The sequence below is a fragment of the Onychostruthus taczanowskii genome, unplaced genomic scaffold (assembly GCF_017590055.1).
Source record: "Onychostruthus taczanowskii isolate IOZ18803 unplaced genomic scaffold, ASM1759005v1 scaffold3, whole genome shotgun sequence".
NCBI classification, from domain to species: domain Eukaryota; kingdom Metazoa; phylum Chordata; class Aves; order Passeriformes; family Passeridae; genus Onychostruthus; species Onychostruthus taczanowskii.
The window spans coordinates 21,740,775-21,757,322 of NW_024500349.1; the positions used below are offsets into that span (position 1 = coordinate 21,740,775).

The window sequence follows — 16,548 nt, forward strand, 5'->3', positions numbered from 1 at the left end:
TTCCAGACTGGGATGGAGGATATTGACCCAGGATCATCTGAGTTTCCTTCAGCTGTTTGAAACCAAAGCACTCAGGCTGTTTATTGCCAGTGAAGATCTTCCTTGGAGGACAGCAACTGGAGTCCTTCCAAAAACCCCAGAGTGAGCAAAGACCCTGGGATTGGATTCAATATATCAACATATCATATAATAACAGTATCTTTTAGATGACAGAAGTTCAGTCACTTCTTCCTTCCACTACAGGAATATTACACCCAGTACGAGCCAAATCAGCACTTCACTGTAAGGTGGATATTAGTCTGAAGTGCTCTGAATGAGCACTTGAAATTCTGTGGAGGAGAGGAATGAAGACTCTGAAGTGAACAAAAGGGAGGTTAAGATTCAATTACTGCAAATATCTGGGAAAATGACCAATGGAACAGAATGCCACAGCTCCAGACTGAATAAGTAATTCCTTCAAAATGGGCATTCTTTGCTCTGAATTTTAACCAGCATCCGTGCTGACCCAGGGAGGTCACTCTGCCCCTGTGCTCAGCTCTGCTGGGGTCACACCTGGAATGCTGTGCCCAGCTCTGGCCCCTCAGTTTGGGAAGGACCTTGGTACACTGAGCACGGCCAGAGGGGACAATGAGGCTGGAGAGAGGCTGGGAACACAAACCCTGAGAGGAAACCCTGAGGGAGCTGGGGGTGCTCACCTGGAGAAAAGGAGACTCAGGGCTGCCCTCCTCACTCTGCACAGCTCCTGAAAGGGGCCTGTGCTCAGCTGGGGCTGGGCTCTTTCTCCAGCAGCACTGACACAGCCAGAGCACACAGCCTCCAGCTACACCAAGGGAAATACAGGCTGGATAGCAGGAAAAAGTTTTTCCCAGAAAGGGCGATAAAGCTGTGGAATGGCTGCCCGGGGAGGTGGCGCAGTCACCATCCCTGGGTGTGTTTAACAAAGCCTGGATGTGGCACTGGGGGCCAGGGTTGAGTTGAGCTGTTGGGGCTGGCTTGCACTCGATGATCTTGCAAGGTCTCTTCCAATCTGGTAATTCTGGGAATTCTGCATTTATCACATCTTTGAGATGTCTCTGAGACGTAGAAAGAAGCAGAGTCCCCCCCAGGGGCCACGACCCCCCTTGCTGTGGGTCATTTGGAGCCACTCACATGATGCCGTTGCGGAAGTAGCTCTGGAAGGTCTCGGACTCGTGTCCCTGTGCCTCGCGGTGCTGCACCGGGCTGCCCCCGAGCGCCGCGTCCAGCTGCGTCACGTACACGGCCGCGGCACCTTGCTCGTCCTGGGAGGAGTCCTTGCCTATCCAGTAGTGCAGATCCACGGCTGAGCCACGGGAGGTCCTTTTGGTCTGGAAGAGGTGGGAAGGACAAGTCCAGGTGAAGGCACAGCCCATTTTTGTGTTGGAAAACAAAGTGACCACAGAGCCCTTTCCCAGTTCTGCCTTTCTGCTGGGCAAGGGGAGAGAGGACAGAGCCTCAGGTACTCCCTGGGAGCTCAGCCTGGAACTCTCCTTATTCAGCAGAGCAATTTATGGGTTTTATAAGCGGAACTGAAGGATGTTTCTGTTTGATATTCTTTTATAACTCCCATTATCAAGTAAAACTGAGCGCCCGGCAATTAATGTGTTCAGCTTGTCCTATTCTTGTACATTTTGATATTAAGACTTAAAGCAGATTCTTCTCATAGATCACCTTTTGAAATGCAATGCACGCTGCTGTTTATTTGCCTGGAGATGCTACCCCTTCTTTCCTGTTGTTGCTCTCACAGCACATGACAGAGCAGCACAAACTGCCTCGGAATTCCTGCTGACTTGCAAAACAGACATAACTCCAAACAAAGCTGAGCCAGTGTGTGCATGCTGGGTTTCATCTTATTACAGAAAACCCCAGCAGCCTAGAAAAAGGAAGCAAGTAGGCTGAGAAGAAGGTGTGCTCAGTGTTATTTGAGTTGTGCCAGTTATTTTTCAGCACCCACTGTGTTAAATCCCCTTGTGGACACCTGGGAAAGGTAATAAAACCTCATTTTATAAGCTGGATTTGACACTAAACTCTGTTTATTTGCTTTGTGCAGTGATACCACAGCGAAACACAGCAGAAGGAGTTGAATAAAATATGGCTCTGTTCCTCAGGCACAGACAATTAATTTGTGGAAAAAATCACTCAATTTAATACACTACTACTGAAGATGATCAAAGTCCCATTGTCCCACGGACAATTGTTATTTGGAAAGGCTCCAATAAAGACGCAGAATGCACAGATGAGTGTTTTTACCCTCCTGTCTTCCAGGGAAAAGGAGAATAGTGGGCTGATGAAGGGCTCTTCTGCTTGGGGAAGTTGCTGCAACAGAAGCTGAGCCTGTGAGCATCAAAATCCATATTTACACTGCCAGCTCCCTGCAAGGACTCCAGTACTCTGCTCTAAGCATATGTTTGTGGGCCTGTAAGTCAGGCTTTCAGCACTCAGGAGGTACCCTAGAGGCATGTGTGTGGGGCATTTGAGCAGGAGACACACCCTGTGCTGCTATCCCAGCCTGCTTTCCCATCCTGGCACAGGGGGGATGTGCAGCTGGTTACTGTGGGGCACTGGAGGTGTCGCTGCCTCTCCACTGGCAGAGATGTTTGCAGGAGGCACACTCAGATCCAAAAAGTGGGAAATGCTTCTGACCTCCATCATAATGGGTTTGTGCTCAATGGGACCTGGGTTGCTCTAGGTAGATGAAGAGATTTGGAAGGGACCCAAAAAGTGGGAAATGCTTCTGGTCTCCACCATATGATGGGTTTGGGCTCAGTGGGACCTGGGTTGCTCTAGGTAGATGAAGAGATTTGGAAGGGATTTTAGGAGGCAGTTTGCACAGAGCAGAGCTGGTTCTCAGCAGTCCTTCACAGCCAGCTCAGGTTCAGCTGGTTGCAGGTAGGTCTGGACCAAATTTGGGTGGGGCTGAAGTGTCTTTATGGAGACATGGCATGGGCTGCAAAGCCTCTGCTGCTTACGTGACACGACATGGAGCATCTTCATGGCCCACATCACCTGCTAAAAATGAGACCCTCCAGCTGGTCACATCCCACATCCCCCAAGGACTCCCATAAATCATTTAAATGTGGGCCCTGATTGAGTTTTTCAGGAATGTACTGGTCATTCTGCCATGCCTGGGCATGACTCAGCTGATTGGAAGATAAACACTTTTAATGAATTACTAAGTTAATGGCTTCTCTGAACTTCTGATTTACTAAACAGGCAGTGTTGTCACAACAGCCATGTGAAATTCAGATCCATGATTAGATGGTGAGCACACATGCACAACCACTTCAACAGTGCTTTTTCCACAGGACAAAGGTACCTAGGAACCAAGGCAGATCTAAATAAAAAGGGTTGAACCAGTTGTCCAACAGAGAGCAGTGTTTGCTGTCTTACTTACGTGCAAAATGATGTAACAGTCTCCTTCAAAAAATGTCCCATAAGCCTTCTCAGGTATGGGAACCATCTTCATGTTCTGTAAGGAAATCAGAGTTGGGGTCATTGCTAAAAGTGAAGAGCCAGAAATGTTTGGTGTGTATCAAACAGGACAGGCTGGGTTGCACAAAAAAAAAAAAAAAAGCACTGAGGTGACAATCAGGGTTTGGAGAAGGAAGAATCAGGGTGAGTTTGTGAGGAAACATTCAAAGTACTAAGGAGTGGGAATGGAAAATTATGATTTTGTTTGGACAGACTGTCAAGTACATTTTAGTGCCCTTGCCCCTGTGCAATCCTGTAGATTTACACCTGGGGCTCAGGCTGAAGTTCTCCAGAGCTTGCATTTGTAGGGAATTTCCCAGGTGAGTGAGCACATCTCATCCTAGGTTTAGTTTTGGGCACAGTTTGCTCAGTCCCCGTGAGTTCCAGGAAAACTTTCAGCATTTTGTGAAGATAACCACTCTGCTAGGGATTCAGCTCAGAAAAGACAGAGCAGAGGACACTGATGGTCCCTCACCCCTCCAGACCCTAACTGCAGATTTCCTCTGGCACAAGTGCATAATTAACCAGCCATGCCTGCCCAGCACAGGTGCCTGCTGTGCCACCCACCAGTCCACACGCAGCTCCTGGGCTGGAGCTGGCTCTGAAGTTCCCTGAAATTAGAGCCAGGCATTCTTCTGCTGGCCTGACTTGTCTCCCAGCATACCAGCTTGACCCCTGTGAACCCACACAGCTCTAATTACAGATCCTCTGGAGAGCAGCTCAGAGCAGTGCTTTGCAGAGAAATGGAAAGGTGAAGACCCTGTGATTTTTGGAACATGGTTGGGACCTGCTGAATATCACTTGGAGATGTTGGAGCCTCTTCTCACTGCTCCCCTGAGTGGATTCTGCACCTCAGTCTAAATCCACTCTCATTGCAGGGGAATTTTCTTGGTGAATTGGGCCAGAAAAGGCAGATTTGAGCACAGCTTGGGTCCAATCCAAAATCAGACACCACCACCAGCAAAAAGGCATCCTCTCAAGCTGCAGGATCGCTCCTTGCACTGACACAGAGTAGGAAAAGCAAGGAAGAAGTACAAATAGATTCCATGGAACGCCTTTGCTGCAAAAGTTGGTGTCCTCCCCGTGGCAGCTGCTGGTGTGGACTAAGGCTGCCTATGGAAAACCCACCTAGGTGAAACAGGGAATTTCTGGTGTGTTAAAGCAGCCTTGCATCGATTCCAAAAAGGGGTGAGAAAAGCCTCCAGTGCTGGAGGAATTATTTCAGTCCCACCACATTCCTGTTTCCTTTGTAAACATTATCATCTCCGTTTTACAGAGCAGGAAACCAAAACAATAACATGTTGAACATTTCATGGGGAAATACTCAGTCTGTTTCCCACTGTATCTTATCTTTAGGACCCTCTTTTCCCACACAGATTACTGCAACATAAACATGCTTGAAACATAAACACACAGATGTACAGAGGGCATGTGACATGACTGTGACAGAGGACGTGTGCCATCCCTCTTGTCCTACCTCTATGCCCCATATCTGCAGTCCCAGCTTCCTCTCGATGCTTGGGAGGTTTGTGTCACCGTCTGTCATCCTGCAGGCTGAGCTAGAAGGCAAAGGGAGAAGAAAACCCAAAATAATGACATAATTAGATGCAACAGTGAGTGTGCTGTGTTCCTCTTGCCATCAGAGCAGGTTTAATACAGAAAATCCACATTTTGAAATGTCTCTCTTTGCTATGAACAGTTAGTGAACCCCCATTCCCAGGCTATCCATGCTCATGAAGGGCCAAGCAAAGTGTAGGATCCCAGCCCAGCAAACACTGACAGGACACAGCTGTTTGGGTGGGGGATTATTTTCCCTGGATTTGAACCGGTGGAAAGGATCCACTGGGCTGTTGGACCTGACACCAGTACTGGTTTGTTCCCACCATGGAACGAGGGGTGGAGGAGACACGAGAGGACCTCCAGGAGCCCTGTGCCCCCCTGGGCCAGCCAGGCCAGGCCAGGTCAGGTCTTCTGACCTTGGGGCACTGGGAGCCCAAGGAATGAAGCCCTTCTACTTCAGGCCACCATTCAGCTGTAAATTCAGACAGGTATCCCAGGGCAGGGCACCAGACTGCCAGCTCCATGCAGGCACAGCAGCACACAGAGGGATCCAACCAATAACCAGAATGCAAAATTTGTTTTACACAAATCCCAGCACCTTCCGAAGCTCTGCTGCCTCCATGGGGAAGAAGCAGGTTTCAGGTTGCCCACACAAAGGTGTCTGAGAATATTTGGGATGGTTTTTGTGTCTTCAGCTGCCCCTGTGATGGGTGGAGGTCTCCCATCCATCCTCTATCATACCTACCAGATGTGGGGAAAATAAAGGACCATCCTTGGCTATGCTCCCTGTTCCTACTGCTGAGGCTTTTGCCCAAGAAACAACTTCAGAACCCAGCTTGTTTACAGGGCAACTTCCAGAAACAAATGTAATCCCAAAGCAATGTCCATAAAAACGTGCAGTTAGATCCTATGGGAGCTGGCTCTGCAGCAGCAGCCACGGGACAGGCTGTTTGTGCAGGGGCACAACCCACACCAGCCTTTTTGTACACCAGTCCTGCTCACAAATCCAGGCCCAGCCTCCAGAGAAAACACAGTTCAGAGCTGTTCTGAAGGAGGGGAAGAGCAGAGGTGTGATCCCTGCCAGAAGGCATTTATTGCTCGTGTTGGGAGCAGCAAGTGCTGGTCACCCTGATGAGGTTCAACACTAAGTAAGAGCATAAAAAATGCTGCCACAGGCAGGAACACTGGTCCATCCATACCTCCCAGACCCTGGCTCCGTGCTCAGGCAGTAGGGAGGTGCAGGTGTTTCCTGGGGTGTTATGAGCACAGCCCCAGCACCTCTCTGCTACCTGAGCAGGCACAGCCTGGCAGTGCTCAGCAGCAGGAGTCAGAAAGTGCTGATTCCTTCCTGAACACAGAAGGACTGCTGGAGACTGAGTCCATGTGGCCTCAGGAACATATTCAGCAACCTTCAGCTCCCTCTTAGGTCCTCCAGAGAACTTCCAGGCAGGGAAACAAACAGCAAGGACAAAAAAAGACATTTTTCACTTCAATTCCCAGAAAGGTGATTGACACCCACGCAGATTAAAAGCCAGATCCAGGAAGATATTTCAGTGTCCACAGAGGAGACAGACACTGTTCTAAATGGTGTCGTGACTCAGCTACAGCCCTGGGGTACAGGGCTATCAGGAACTAAATACAAAAACACAGTCTTAGTTCAGATCTTTAGCCAAAAGACCTCTCCTTTATTTTAATATCACACTCAAAAATTCCCTATCAAAGAAAAACCCAAGTGAAGCCTCGTTCCCTCAGCTACCTTTTTAATTTATTTAGGGTTTTTTCCTTCCAGCATCAAAACAGGAAGAACCTGAAAAGAAAGCCAGTAAAGACATTTATATTTGAGGGCAGTGAAGCTTTTTAGCACCGCTGACACTTCTCCCTGTGGAAGGCAGCAGGCGTCTTGCTCTCCTGCCAACAGCTCAGGAAACCAGCAGCTGGCCAGCTGTGAGACACAGCTGGATCCCTGCTTCTCTTAGCATCCCAACCTCTCTTGGAAAAATTAACCCAAAGGATGCTGAGATTCCTCTGAGCACAGGCAGTGGTGCAGGACAGAGCCCTCTGAGAGCCAGCAGTGCTGCACAGAACCCACATCAAACCTATTTAACTGAAAACGAGGATCTTGGACCTCCTTCACTCCTGGGAATCCTCTCTCCATCTGAACCCTCACAATTAGTGCTGACTCCCCACTTTTCTGAGAAATGGTGTCCCTCCCTTTCTCCTCAGTGCTTTAGCTGGGGGAGTGTGAATCACAGACAAGGTTGGCTGTTTCTTTAGACTTTCCAGCTTCTTTCGGCCAGTGGCCAAGTTAGAAATAATAGGAATATGACTTATATAATCAAATAGCTCATTTCATTAATGATTTAATGTGGGGCTTTAATCAGATGATCCCATAATTCAACTCCTGTCCAGACATGAAATCTGGTATTTATGCAGTGAAATCTTCCCATCTGTGCTGAAATCATGAAGGGCAGAAACTTTTAGAATTTAAAAAGAAGAAAAACAGGGATGTTAAGAGTCTTGGGGCATTCACTGTGGGGTTTCAACAGCAGTGTCTGGGGCAGCCCTTATCTCAGTCAAACCAGTTTTGCTCAGCATTAGGCGAAATGCAAATTGGCAAGAAGTGTGAGTCAACCACCTCAGGGGCAGGAATTCACCAGGGAAAATCACTGGTTATGGGGATGGATTTGCTTGCTTGGGCAGACACAGCTTTACCTGTGAAGGGAGGAGAGAAGCAGCTGTAGCTCATCTCTCTGCCCGCACATTAATAACATGCAACTCCTCAATTTCCACCTCCAGGGCCAGCCTCTCCCATTGCCACCATTTCCAGGGAAATCTTCCTTTCTGCGTGGGAAGAAGAGAAAAGTTCACCCCTTGAATGTGGGCTGAGAGGTGGCCACTGCATAGCAAAGGCAGCTTCTGGCTTGGAGCTGCTCTGCTGGGTCATCACCACTTGGTTAAGGTGCTATAAATTAAATTGCAAAGATCAAATGCTGCTCTTGACTGAGGGTAGAGAACCTGGAAACCAAACATTGGTGGCTGGCCCTTGACTGGGTGTTACAGCCAGGGGCACCTGGAGCCTCCAGAGCTAAAATCAAAGCTTTTCCTGTCACAATCCAGGCAACAAAGCTGCTGGGTGAAGGCAGATGGGTCTCCCTTACACCCACTGCCCTTTGTGCACTGCAAAAACCACAGCAACACCCCTGCTTGCTAAATCCAACCCTCATCCCCTCTCCAACCAGCACTGCATGAGGAAAAGCTTCCCCTTCAGGAAGGACTACATGACTAATTAAGTGTCAAGGTCACTCCCAAGGCTGGTTAATGATTAATGGCTGGGGTGGAAGCGCCAGCCATCACTGGGTCAGCTCGGTCCACGCTGGGAACCCAGGCCTAGCAGGACATTTCTCCAGGCAGTCTTGGGCTGTTTGGGTGGGGATGGAAAAGGAGGACTCAGAAAGGGGACAGGGGAGCATTTCCAGCTCCTGAAGCTCACTCTGAATTCAGGCTGGTTTGGCTGGCCTGGGTCTTGGCGCGCGCTTACGGGGCTGCAGTCACGGCAATAAAAAAGGCCCAGTGAAATGACTCATGCTCTGTACAGCTTTGGGAAAATAGGAAGCAGCTGTGGCTCCAGCCTTTCCAGGCTGAAAGGCCTAATTATTGGGAATACTTGGACTGGCATTAGATGAGGTAAAGCAGGGGCTGTTGAATTGCTTTCATTGTCTCCACTGTAGTTGGGCATCAGGGCCCAAGTAGGTGCCATTTTTTGTTTGCAGAGAGGACAGTGCTTAACTCTTGTTTTGCCCACAGGAGTGAAATTCAACACTGGAGTTCCCTCATGTGGCTCATCAGCCACAGCTCAGGAACAGTGACAGTCCAGAAGTTCAGCACTCAGCCTGGATAAGCTGTTTTTTATTTCTCTGTTGCAAGAGGAGAAAAGCAGCTTTTATGCCACAGGAAAATCATGGCTAGGGAGGGCCAGCTATGGGGCTTGTCTCCTCTCTCATGTTGTCACACAATCAGAGCTGTAAGACCTTCCTCCAGCCCGTGCTGGATGTGCTGGAGCCCGGTGGTGAGGGCAAGGAACAGGACATGCACTGTGGGGATGGGAAAAGAGGAACAAACACAACTCAGCTCATCCTCCTGCTCAAGTCCTGTGAGGTCCAGGTTCAGGAGCTCAGTGTGGCCCCCAAGCCAAGGACAGGGCTCTGCCCAGACATGCCTGGGTGACCACAGAGAGCACTTCAGCCTTCTTGGAAAGAGCTGTTGCCTGGCAGCTAAAATTACGTAAAGAAGGCCTTGAAATAAGATGCTATTTCTGATCACGGTGGGCAATTAAACATTGGAACAGCTTATTAGGGAAGCTGGCAGGCTTGGCTTTACTTAATGTCTTTGAAATGAGATGGGTGAATGGCTGGGCCCAGCTCTCTGGGCCCAGCTCCTCGGGCTCTGTGGCCAGGAGCTGCTGCTCAGGAGCTGCACTTGCAGCAAGCTGCTCCTTCCCATGGCTTCGGCAAAAAGGCAAACACCTGGACTGGCCCTCGTGCTTCAGACACCTCCACTGGTCAGGGGATCCCCTACAGGATCATCAGCATGGATCTTGAAATGGCTTGGAGGGTTTTTCAGACTTAAGTAGTGCTGGATCAAAACCCGAGATGTGGAATTGGAGGGATGAACTGAGATTGTGCTCCTCTCCTCAAGGTCAGTGGCTCTGGAGATAAGAGGGGACTTCACTGCTTTAAGTGGGGCAGGTTTTTCCCCTTTTTCCATGAATGGCTGCCAGGGATCACCACACCACAAGCTACTACAGAAGACAGGTGTTTTCTGTTCTCTGTTCCTGGGCTGAGATGCTGAGGTTGATGTGAGTGAGGATATATGAGCATGGGATAAAGAGATGGTTTGATGTTAATGATGGCCTCTCAAACTGTAAGTGCTCTACTCAAGATAAGTTTGAATTCCCTATCCAGTGAATTCAAAGGATGCAGGGACCTGCATTCACCTAGCCAAGGAACTCCTCAGGCTCTGAAAGAGCAATAACCATTTTGCCCTGTCTGAAAAAAAAAACTGACCAGTGTTTCTGGGACTGAGTTGCTCTGTCCCTTGAACCCTGGAAATTCACCCCATCTCCAACCATCAAGCCAGGCCTTACAAGAAGCAGACCTCGGGCTTAGTGTGATTTCTTACAACCTGTGCCTTCCCCTCCTGGCCACTTCTGGCATCTCAGACTTAGCAGCTGATACTTGGTCATTCCCAGAAAACCACTGAGGCTGTGAGCTTTACCTTTCAGCTCCTCGTGAGGATGGACTTTGCACTAATCCTCCAGTGCTTCCATTGTTGCTAACATAAAAGCAAAGAGCACAAGGAAATACCAGGCTGCTGGGAAATAACCACCTTCCCACCTGCACCAGCCCTCAATCTGTATCTCATCTTCCTCTTCAAATTCCTCCTGATTTAGAAGAGAAGGCATCTCATGATTGATCTCCTCTCATTTTGTCCCTGCAGCTGCATTTCCACCTGCCACAAATTCCAGCTCAACACCTCACTCCATCCAGGGAATATTTCTCATCTCTCCACACCTCTCTTCATGATCCCCCTTGTCCCCCCTGTTTATCTCACTGTTGGTGGAGTTCCAGCAGCCTGATCTTTAAGCAGATGGTCTTGGGAAACTGATTTGTAAGAGCAGATTGTTTTTTTTTCCCCAAACTGCTGCTATTTCTGAGTCTTCCCTCTAAAATTTTACCAGCTGACTGCTTGTCCTGGGAACGATGGAGCTGCATTGTCCCAGCAAACTTCTCACAATGTGGGAACAATGCGCTGACAATTAAATCAGAACTTTGACTTCAGCCCCGGCTCCCGAGTCATGTGGTCTGAGTTTCCACATTCATCACGCTGGATGTGGAGCCCAGATCTCAGCAGTGGCTGGCTCTGGGAAAGGCAGAGCCACTTGGCTGCAGGTGGGGCTGGCCTTGGTGTCCTGCACAGAAGGTCAGAGCACCCACGCAGCTCCTGCCTGAATTCTTTCCCAGCCAGTCCTCCTTCCCCAGGATGGCTTTGAAAGCAGGAGGCTCTTCCAGGCAGGCAGGATCTCTGCAGGCTGAGGGCAGCCCGAAAAGATTCAAAGCTTTCCCAAGCAGAGGCTGAGCTGCAGGGAGCTCCCCCTGAGACTGACAACAAACTCTTGCTGTGCAAACCCACCTCTCTGAAGATCCATGAGGAAAAAAAAAATAAAACCAGGCACAAGAAGCTGTTAAAAACCTGCATGCAAACCTAGTGCAGCAGCATTGTGCTGGTGTGGTGCCAGGTGCATTTTTGTCAAATAATAAATTTCAGCTGGGTGCACACCTACTTCAGAGGTATCCACTGCACCTCCAGCCCCTCTCCTGGGGTTTGTGAGCCAGCAACAGCACGGAGCCATCCCAAGGGAAAGGTGAGCAGGCAGCTTGCCAACTCATCAGGAACAAATCTCTCCTTTCTTTTAGCTCTTTCTCCTCTGGTTGAAAGGGAGAGATTCCTGGCTCAGGACCAGCCCTGCATCCAAAGGCACGGGCAGGAGATGCACACAGAAGGAAAGCAAAGCCATTTTAACTCCTCTTCCTGGTTTCCAGGGAAGGGGTTAAGGATCTAACTCACTCCTAATTACTCACCACCTCCACAAAAAAAGTTACCACGCTCTCCCACATCAGCATTTTAACAGAGCATTATTTAACCCCATGGCTGCAGGTTAAATAAAACCAGAGCTGAGACATCAGGGAGGAGAGAAGGTGTGTTTGTTCACCTGTGCAAGAGAATCCTGGGGAGCAACTGCTCTTCAAAAGTTTAAAGGAAGGAGAAAACCTCAAAAAAATTACATTTTCCCAGCTGAAGCTGAGGAAAGGGCCACAGCAGCTTCCTATGCAGAGCCTGGAGGAAGGGGAGGAGAGGGGGTTAGAGACTGGGATTTATCCACCTTCCCTTGGGAGTCAGTTTCAGCTGCACAAGTCTGAGGAGGGCTTCCCCTGGCTGGTTCCCCTCATCCTGGTGCTTGCCCTAGGGCAGATCCAGTGGATCTTTGACAAAAGGGATTTGCTGTTCCCTTGGCCTAACGGGAAAAGCCCTGGGTGGAGAGCCCAGCTTGCCACACTTCCCTCCTGCTCTCCCAGAGTCTGGGGCTCAGTCCCATCCACTGTGCCTCAAGATTCTGCCAGCATGAGCTGATACAAATACCATAAATAAACCTCCTTTAAACCCAGCTGCCAGTGCCCACCAGGCCCATCCTTCTCAAAAAACAACTCTAAGAGTTAGGAGTTTTGCTGCTGCGTGTAACAGTTTTATATTTATTGATAATTCACATATGTGTATGTGTGCAAGACCAAGAGCAGCTTTTCCCTGGTGCACAGTTTAATGAGTGCAGTTGGATAAGCCCTTGCTCACAGGACCTTTTTTGGGGGTGATGGAGCAGGGGAGATGCCCTGCCTCCCCTCAGACCAGCTGGAGAACTGGTTCCAGAGCACTGGCTTCCCAGTGGAGAGTGGAAACATTAACTATCAAAAAGCAGGTTTCAGTTTTGTCCCAGTGCAGACCTGCAAGCATGACATCAAGCTTGGGAAGAGAAACCCAGGACTTCCAATAAAAAAAGAAAACAAAAACAAAACCCCAAACAGTTTCCATTTTGGATTGCAAATGACAAGCCCTGGACCTAAGCAGGTGCTCTGTGGGTGACTCTGCACTTCCATCTCTGGCCCAGTGAAATGTAAAAGATGTTTATTCAGGGAGAAGTTTTGTTTCTCAAGCAGCAAAGGGAAGCTCATCCCAGTGAGTGTTAGCTGACACAACTCTAATGAAAGACAGACCTGTGTCAAAACAAAAGGGGACCAACTAACCCAGCCCAAGGTTCCACTGGGATGGGTGCTGAGGCACCATCAGGCTGTGAGTTTCCTTTTCTGAGCTTTAAGGTCTCAGGAGCAGAGCCAGCCCTCCCCAGGATCTGCTCTCAGTGGAACACCAGCACCACACCTTCTTGGCAGCAGCCACCCACAGCAGGGTTGCCCTCCAGGCTCGTGTTCACCCCACACCTGAGGTGTTTTTGTCACTGTCTCACCCAGTCCTTCCAACCCTGGGGGGCTCTGAGGCTGCTCTTGGCTCTCCTGGGACCTTGGAGAGGCCACTCAGCTCCTCTGGGCAGGGACGAAAGCAGAGAGAGCAGCACATCACCAGCACAAAGGCAGGTGAGTAAAACACCTCTGAAAACACCACAAAACTGCTTTAGACAGAGTCACTCATCCTGGACAACCTTTTTCACCTGGAGCTGCCAAGGGGAGTTTTGTCTGAGCACCAGGAGGGGAACCAGGCATCTGAAGGACTGGGATGGGTGGGACAGCAACAAAGGACAGCAATTCAGGCTCTGCACACTCCCAAAGGAAAGATGGGTACCCAGATAGTCTCTCTAACCCAAAAAAGAACATGATTTCCAGCACTGCCTGTCTCCTAGCCTGTGCAGCTGTTTTTGTAAGAGCAGCTTTAAATAAAGGGCCAGGCACAAACCTCTCCTTTCATCCCAGGGCATGGCAACAGGACGTTTTTAGGTAGAAGAGGTCAACTGCTGTGAATAGCTCCTTCCACAGGAACTGCCCAGGATGGAGCCCAACCATGCAATTTAAGGTCCCCCATGTGTCACATCCCTGACGTGGATATAAGGCAATAACAAGTTCCACTGTTACTGTACCTAGCTCTGCCTCAGATAAGCTTGAAGAGGCTCAGGTAAAGACAGGTAACAAAATGAGGGTTTCTGTTACAAGCAGAGATCCTTGGAAATGAAGGCAACTTGAATTGGATGCACGTCACCTGATGCCTGGACTTTTCAGAGTGAAAGATGCCAAAGATTTTAAATGACAATATTCACCCCTTTCTGCATCCCTTTCACACCCAGAATGGGTGAAAATACAGTAGAAATGTATAATCATCCAGGATAAACCATAATTAGGCCCATTTCTAGGGTTGTATTATATGGAGAGAGAGCTCCTGAGAGGAGAGGTTTTAATGAGTTATGGGAGAGTGTTTCCCTTTGTGACTGAAAGATCTGCTCCTCTGAGGGGACAACAGAGGCTGAAGAATATCTGTGAATAAACAAAGAGATATTTTGGGTGTGGTGTGGCTACCCTGGAGTCCTTCCTCTGGCACATGCACATTTCACACATGGAAAGCCCAACCTGTGGCTTGTGTCAGTCCAGTGAGAACCTCAGAGGGCTGACACAAAAATGTCATGAAGGAGGGACCTTGAGGAGGGTCAGTGGTGGCACAAGTGTTCCCCAGGCGTGACAAAAACACATCTGGGGCAGGTAACAGAATGGTTTTGGCTGTGCCCTGAGCTCCCTTCACTGCACTGAGCACTTCAGGGCTCTGCTTCCAAGTGGGTCACCACGTATTTAACTCTGGGAACTGAGGGAAGGCTTTTGGTCCAGCAGGATGTGCCCAGCACAGAGCTGAGCCCCAGCACAGAGCTGAGCCCCAGCACATTTCCATTTCCAAGCAAGGGGCAGGTGTCCAAGCCAGCCTCCTCCTCAGCTGGGGATGGATCACCACAGGACGGGTGCTCCATAACAGACAAGATAACAACTTCCATGCTCAAAGTGCAGAAAAACTTTCACAGCTCTGTGGAAAAGACCAGGATATGCTGTGAACATACAGAATCACAGAATTATGAGGTTGGAAGAGCCCTCTAAGATCATTGAGTCCAACCTATGTCCTAACACCTCAACTCAGAATCTAGACTATAGCACCAAGTGCCATGTCCAGCCTTTTTTTAAACACATCCAGAGATGGTGATTCCACCACCTCCCTGGGAAGAGCATTCCAGTGCTTGATTATTCTTTCAGTGAAAAATTTTTTCCTAAGAACAACATCTTCAGCATCCCTGGCCATGCAAGAGCAGGGATTTATTGACTCAGCCTAAGGAGAAGCCCCAAGGTACAGGAGGAGGCAGGAGATCAGGGTGACACTGCTCACAGCCATGGCACAAAACCTTTGCTCCCAGCTGGGAGACCTTTTTTCAAAGTCGTGCCTGGGAAAAAAAACATCATGAGACCTCTGTGTCTGCTGGTGAGAAGGGAGCTGGAGGAGGATAAAGGCATCCTGTTTGTGCAGGGAGGAGAAGGAGGAGGAGGAGGGGAGGCTCACCTGGCCTTGCCAGGAGGAAGGTGAGGCAAGGCGGTTGTAGGGTTTTTTTGATCTGCCTGTCCTTGCATTGCCTTCCACCTGGCATCCCGGGGGAACGGTAAAACCCCGGGAAGAGGAAAGCCAGTGCCCTCTGATTGTCTAATCTCTACTTTGCAGGCTCTAATCAGCCCATTTAGCTGCGCTGTGTAAAAAGCACCTGGATGCCCTACCATCTAAGGGCTGCTCTGGCGGGGCCGGTTTGCTTCAGCTGCTGCAACACTTGTTTACATCTGCGTTAGGGCAGCCTTGAATAAGCGTGAACCTCCCACAGATGCTAATTCATATCAGCTCTCCTTTGTGTTAAATATTTATATTCCTAATAGGCACGCCTAAGAAAAATACTGGCAAGTGAGCCAGCAGCTCCACTCCATTACAACTCAATTTTTATCTCGGGGCAACTCGCATCTCCAACGAGCAGGATGAGAAAACATTCTATCTGCAGAGCTCAGCAGCTCGGCCATTAGCAATCTGTCGATCAGATGACAATAAAACCCATCGATGAGAACTTCCAAAGACTTTCTGTGGCTGCCTGTACCCATAACTGCGCCCCAAAGGCAGGCGAGCTTTTGGAAATCCCCACGGCAGCAAAGCATAAAACAATCCAGGCCCAGACAAAACGCTGTTAATCGGCTGCTGCATGAAATCAAAGCCAGGCTGTGCAGAGCTAAAGGAAAAGTTGTGTCCTCGGAGCTGATAGGGAGCCGGGACGGGTTCTTGGCAAGCTCAGAGCTGCTTGTTCCAGCCCCAAACGATGTAAATCAGGGTGGGCTCCTTCCAGCAGACACATCCTGCTTTGTAACAGGGCAGGATTTTTAATTTATTATTATTTTTTTTTAAGTATGAGGCATATTAATTTTTTTGTCTGTTGTAACAAAACAAATTCATCGAACAGTTCTGGCCTCATTGGCACTGGCAGGGTGCAGGGACCTGGCTTACCTTGCTGGAAGTGCGCGCTGTCCTCGCAGGTGTCCCTTCTCCACCAAGCCCAGCTCCTTCTTCTCCTCTCCGCCGAGTTGCAAGGCACTTTTGTTCACTGCTCTGCTACCTTGTCAGCCGGGGAACAGCACTGTTCGGTAATTCAATCCTCTACTTAACCGCAGAGACACTCCTACCCGGAGATCACACCCATTCCCAGGCTCACGGGGGGACAAAGAGGGAGCCGGTACGGGAGAGTTTCAACCAACTCTGTTTGCATCAAATATCCCCCGCTCTGAATTCGCTGAATAGTGATTAAGTGCTGCTTTCATTAAAAACCTGTTTTGTCCAGGTTAGCAGGGCACGGGAGGGATTTTTTTCCCTCCCTTTTCTCGGTCT

General features: G+C 49.3%; 1 protein-coding gene across 1 annotated transcript in view; it reads right to left on the bottom strand.

The window, feature by feature from the left end:
- The window catches only part of VILL (villin like), a 34,451-nt gene extending 18,158 nt beyond the window's left edge, over nucleotides 1-16,293 (bottom strand). The window contains exons 1-4 of the mRNA XM_041408576.1: nucleotides 16,171-16,293; nucleotides 4,967-5,048; nucleotides 3,413-3,487; nucleotides 1,150-1,346 (exon numbers count right to left, since the gene is read on the bottom strand). Coding sequence (XP_041264510.1) covers nucleotides 1,150-1,346; nucleotides 3,413-3,487; nucleotides 4,967-5,035 — 341 coding nt within the window. The 5' untranslated portion in view covers nucleotides 5,036-5,048; nucleotides 16,171-16,293. The remainder of the gene's footprint in view (nucleotides 1-1,149; nucleotides 1,347-3,412; nucleotides 3,488-4,966; nucleotides 5,049-16,170) is intronic.
- Nucleotides 16,294-16,548: the final 255 nt, after the last annotated feature.